General features: G+C 37.8%; 1 protein-coding gene across 1 annotated transcript in view; it reads right to left on the reverse strand.

Moving 5' to 3' along the window:
- LOC128621707 (roundabout homolog 2-like) overlaps positions 1-5,876 on the reverse strand; it is an 82,986-nt gene extending 77,110 nt beyond the window's left edge. Inside the window, exon 1 of the mRNA XM_053647663.1 lies at positions 5,795-5,876. Coding sequence (XP_053503638.1) covers positions 5,795-5,855 — 61 coding nt within the window. The 5' untranslated portion in view covers positions 5,856-5,876. The remainder of the gene's footprint in view (positions 1-5,794) is intronic.
- Between the last annotated feature and the right edge of the window lie 241 nt (positions 5,877-6,117).

Consider the following 6,117-nt stretch of genomic DNA (forward strand, 5'->3'; position numbering starts at 1 on the left):
AAAAAAGCACAGAAATAGGCAGCTAGTCCAGAAAGCTTTTAACTTTTACTCTGCCTGACAGGTAGTGATTAAATCAGATGTGGCTTCTACAGGTGAAAATACACTTTTATTTGCCTCAAAGTCAATACTGCAATATTTCAAACAGGCATTTGTGCTGAAGTTAAAAGAAATGAAAACGGACGGCTTTAGAAGACATCAGACACAGAACGGGAGTGGACTAGACGTTTAATGGCTGGTGATGGAGCGAGTCTGAGGAGTTGATGACTCAGCATCTGTTAGGCTTTCGAAGAGTCTGGATGTGCAAACGGAAGGAGGGAGAAGGTAAAAAAAAAAAAGCTGACATTAAGGTTGGGGCTTGGCACGGCTGCTGTCGGGAAAAAGAAAGCTCGGAAAACAAACCGCACATTCCCTCGTGGGACTGAAGGGATATGGAGATGCAGATAAGAGCCAGACACAGATAGAACATATCTCATATTCTTATATTCCAGGAAATGAGCGCCTCATGGCCGACTGAGTTGTGTTGCTATGGCATCGTTGAAAAGAGGATAATGGCATTGAAAATGAGGCTGTGAAAAAAAAAAAACCTTACAAAAACAACTATGATCATCAAAGTACAGTATCAATAACTCGATCATTATAGGAAAAAAGTTTTTAAAACATGGTTATTATCTTAAATCATTTACATAAAGTATTTACATTTACAGCATTTAGCAGATGCCTTTAACCAGTGCAACTTACAGCCATCCTCTCCATTAAAAATATATCCTCATTCTAGTACAAAAAGGTCAGAATCTATGAATATTATCAAGATAAAACCATGTTAAAAGAGGAATTAGAGTTGGTAAAACAATACAAGTCAAGAGTTTTTCATTATTACTGCTCATTAAAAGCACATTCAACAGTTATTTTACCTCAAAACCCCAGCATGACTTGCTCTTATATTTCATGATGAAACAAAAACGATCCCCCAAAAATGATTTAGGGAAATACGAGTTCATATACAAAGCATATAAGACTAATTCAGGTACTGGTAAACAAATATTGGACATTTTTGCTACAATCACAGTGCACTATGTCAAGAGAGACAATATGTTCTACAGCAGCTTAATCAAAAGGAGGATAATGGGTTGCTTTCCATGAAGCTGAGTGTTTGAGACATCTCTCTGTGCTTTGGTAAAAGAGGAGTGTGTGACAGCCTCTAATGAAGGAGCACCGGATAATTATTCTTGCTGTGCGTCTCAAGGATAAGCTCATACCCGACAGCTCGAACGCAGAGAAAAGAGAGCAGCTTTTTCAAAAAACCATAAGGAACAGAACATATTAATAACCCAAAAAGGTTTTTAGTCAAATATTTCAAAACAGACGTTTTCAGAACCATTTCCATATGAATATACAGTACATACACAGCTACCATGACACTTCAGAATAAACAAACAGACAGTAATTGATACCAATTATTGTCATGCCAAAAATGAAAAGTAAATTCTAATGATTTTGATCACAAATGCTAAACAAATTCTCTGTATGTATATCTTAACACATTTCTGAGGTAAATAGGAAAATATCAAGGAGGGACCATTCACTGCATTGTAAGTCTAGGTGGTAAAATTAGATAAATAAAATAACATAATGACACAATGGGCTAAAATGCCAAACCAATAAACTACTGCGTTTTAATTTGACCATGTGATGTCACAGGTTGTTGTTAACAGTTTATTGATCTACGACTGTCTGCAGTTGGTGAGTGTTCTATAAATACACTCAGAAAAGTATATCATGCTATAATTTCTCACATTAATGAAAGTATATCATCAGAACCCTAGGGCAGGTTTTCAATCACACCCGCCAGCCTTCATCAATTCCCTCCCTTCCATTTTAGACACTCCTCTGGGGATGTAGTAAGTGATAACACTGGAAGGCATTACCAGAGCAGAACAAACTGGGATTAATCTTGAGGCCTTGAGTGTCAGAAGTTAACTTCAATTGTTGTTCGATCAAAGCATTCACACAGCTCCAGTGGAGCGTAAGACCAGTGCTGGTGAAAAGACAAGGCACAACTGAGTCTTTTCTCCTGTAACACCACTAACACAAGCTGTATCTACAGCATGGCTACAAGCTACACCGTTATGTAATGCTTCTCATTAATTAATATTAATAAATATTAAACATGCATCTCCGGCTGCCTCCTCAAAGCCTAAATAGGATCTTGTTAAACTAATTGATTGAAGATGAGGGCCAGAGAGGGTTGTATTTCCAAAGTGGTGTACCTTAGAGATATGTAAATAATACAGTAACAGTCTCAAATGAACGCACTAGAATAAAAAGCGCAATTTATGCGATGTTTGAGATTGACCTAAGAAAAATAAAATGAGAGATATAAAAGAAAAGTTACTGAAAAGGGGCATCCTAATGCAAGGGAACATTTTATAGGCAATCTCACAAAACACTGCAACACAAGAACACATACATATTACATGATATAATCTCCGATAGGTCTGTTTGTGTAATGCCATTTATTACTCCATTCAGCCAGAGTGGTCTGTTCCCCCATGAACAACTTAAAGCCACTGAATGGAACAAACCACACAGGAGTTTTCTGCCTATCCTCAGTTTAATCCCTAATATGTTAATGACTCCAGGAACACTTTCCCTGTGCCATGCTTGATTTAAAAATTCTGCGGTGATCCATCAGCTTAATCTCCCGACATTACACAAATCAATTTGGTAGAATGAGCAATTCCAGTTTGAATGACTGCCATTTACGAATATTTGACTGTTGCTAAACGAACAGCGGAAAACTAAATAAAACATTAGCTTTCCCCAGCGAAAAGGAGAAAAAAAAAAACCCACTGAGACTCGCATCATTTGTGTAATAAAATGACATGGCCTAAAATGATTGACTGTAGCGTAGTCTGATAAAATACATTTATACGGATATACAAAATACTCCTGACAAAGAAAACAACAACAAGGGTGGGGTGAGTATCCACACTGACATCACAGACCCAACTAATCCATAATGAAATTCATTGTCTGTTATTTTAATTATCGATTTTATTGATTAGTTGTTGCAGCCCTACTAATAATTACAAGAATATTCATTATTCTTTTGCATTATTATTATTATTATTATCCATCCATTTTCCATTTCACTTATCCTACACAGGGTCGCAGGAAATCTGGAGCCTATCCCAGGGAGCATCGGGCACAAGGCAGACAGGGTGCCAACTCATCGCAGGGCACAATCACATACACATTCACACACCCATTCATACACTACGGACACTTTGGACTTGCAAATCAGCCTATCAGCCTCCGTGCACACAGAGCAGAGGTGGGATTTGAACCCCCAAACCAGGAAGTGCGAGGTAACGGTGCTAACCACTAAGCCACCGTGCCCCCATTATTATTATTATTATTATTATTCACAGCAAGTCGTGCCTCTGTTATCCCCTGACGAAATCTCACAAAGTCATTTTTAAATCTTAATGTTGCTACAGGAGTTGGAAGGGAGGTGAAGATATTGAGAGAAAAGACTTTTAGTTGGGGCTTGAAAGTGAATAAAAAAGCAGAACCTAAAATATACAAGTAAGAATACACAGAGTTTCAGAGACTGCAGGCCAAAAACTGAATCTGCCCTACTTCTAAGCCGTTCTGATGTTAGGAACCACCAGTAGAACAACACTCCAGGACCTAAGTGTTGGAGCTCTAATGATGCAGAAACTTGGTGAAATATTGACGCATGAGGCCATGTAGTGCTTTAAAACTAAGGAGAACATGCTTGTACTTAACTCAAGAGGCAAGCTGCCAGTATAACTTTTGATATACAGTATGTGTGTATAGTACGTGTGTATCTGTACTGGACAGTTTGTGTATTAATAATAATTAATAATAATAATAATAATATCTTCTTATGCTAAAACCTCAAAACACATACTACCACACTATAACAGGTGTCAGAGGAGTAGCACACTAACATACTGATCATTATGGTACAGTAGTTCTGAACATAGCCATAACAAATGAAGCACAAACTCCCCCACATCACTGCTCACTTCTTTATAGCCTGTCATGAATAAAATTCGCCGAATCTCATCAACAAAGTTGCTCCGACAAACTGTTTTAAGTCAACAAAGTTCAGTTACTTTTTTTTTTTAAGTTCAAGCAACAAATCATTTTTCAGTGAACAAATGTTTCACACTGCCTACAGAGCTGACACATTCATTTGCACACTACTTTTATTTAACTGGCAAACAAGGCAGCAAGCCAGGGCAGAAAAAGCCACAGCAATGTTCTATATTTACAGCTCTTTCATTGCATTAACAAGTCCGTCTACAGTAAAGGGCCCGGGGCAAGCTTCTAATGTGGATTTAAAAACCCTGCTATGTGCTGCAGTTTCTGTCTCACCTAATACACAAGGCCGATACAAGAACGTTGACGTGCATGATAAAATTATCACTCATTTTCCTCAGCCAACATTGTCTGGCTGTTTGTTATACAATTTGCACATGGACAGTTTCTGAACTAGCTGAATAAGGCTGCAGGTAAATCTGAAATGTATTATTAAGTCAAGTGATTTAAATTTTTTCCCAGTAATAAAAATGTGGCAAATGACCACCCTGACAGTTTCTTCAACCTGCTATGAATTTGGAGTTTGTACAATGCTAAGTGGTGGCCATAACTTTCCACTGCTTTACATTTTCATGTAAATTATGTTAGTTACATAGATGTAGTAAAAAGCTAAAATCTAGACACCAGTGTTTACAACCTAATGAACACACTATGGTTCTGATGAAAACTATGAAATATAATCCAGCACAGATGTGTGATCATTGTGCACTGTATGAGTAAATTCAACAGTGCAGCTGTTGATTCGTCAGAGGTCCTGTCTGGATCTTACATTAATTATACATTATACATTCATTCTCATGAGAAGCCAACACCCGTAATATCATCTGAGTTCCCCTCAAATCATGTGTTGACACCTATATTGTTGAACTGACTTCATACTGAGTTCACATACTGGACCACCTAGAGTACTAAATTACCGTGGGTCCATTTGGTGGATTAAACAGCAACGCTGAGTGTTTCACTGTTCAGAATGAAAAACTACATTTAATACACGTAATGTTGTTGTGCTGTCCCTGTGTAACCCAATAAGACAATAATGCGACGACTTCAGAGATTTGATGCAACACTGATTTAGATGAACATCCCTGATTATCTGATCAGATGCCTCTAGCACTTTTGCTTGCTACTGAATTATATGAACGTTTTTAGAGGTCTGCACCTTTGTTGCTGTCAAGTCTGTATGCATAACACAGCACTGTAGGTGAAACATCTGGACAGACACATGCCAATTTTACACCATTCCATGCATCACAAATGATCCATACAAAGGCTGAGAGTACAGTTCATTCCAGACATGGGAATGAATGGTGTTTGGTGGCTTATTTGCAAACAACAACAATAATAATAACAATAATAATAATAATAATAAATCATTAATTAAATAAAATACATACAATCAGGATAAACAGACCAATCAAAATAAAATACAGTGTAGTCTAAAGTCTAATAACTGCACGTGGCACATCGTACTTAAAGCTGATTATTCATATAGCCTAGAAACATTCAGGATGAGCTAAACAAACAAATGCAAATGCTCTCTTATTATTAATATTTCTCTATATATGCAAATGAGTTAACATAGGCTATACATTCTGTAAACAGTGACTAGTACCACTAATCTAATTTCAACTTTTTTTTTAATGTACTTTCTTTTGAAACTTACCTGTGCATAGGCAGATCTGAATGAAAAACAGCAGGAAGCTCTTTCTGACCCGCAACGCCATTGTCCCGCGTGTCCGGTGCGGTTTTATAGCAACAGAGTGATATGTGCGTGGTGTTAGCAAAATAAGCGCGTGAACAGTCACTGAAAACGCCAAGTCCCATAGTTATGAAGTGCGCTTGAAACAAAGAAAACCAGGCGAACCTGTCGCATTTAGAGAAAAGCGCATCTTACTTGAACGGTACTCTTGCGGGTTCAGCAGCCACGCGCAGACACACACACACACACACACACACACACACACACACACAGAGAGAGAGAGAGAG

The sequence above is a fragment of the Ictalurus furcatus genome, chromosome 17 (genome assembly GCF_023375685.1).
Source record: "Ictalurus furcatus strain D&B chromosome 17, Billie_1.0, whole genome shotgun sequence".
Lineage (NCBI taxonomy): Eukaryota > Metazoa > Chordata > Actinopteri > Siluriformes > Ictaluridae > Ictalurus > Ictalurus furcatus.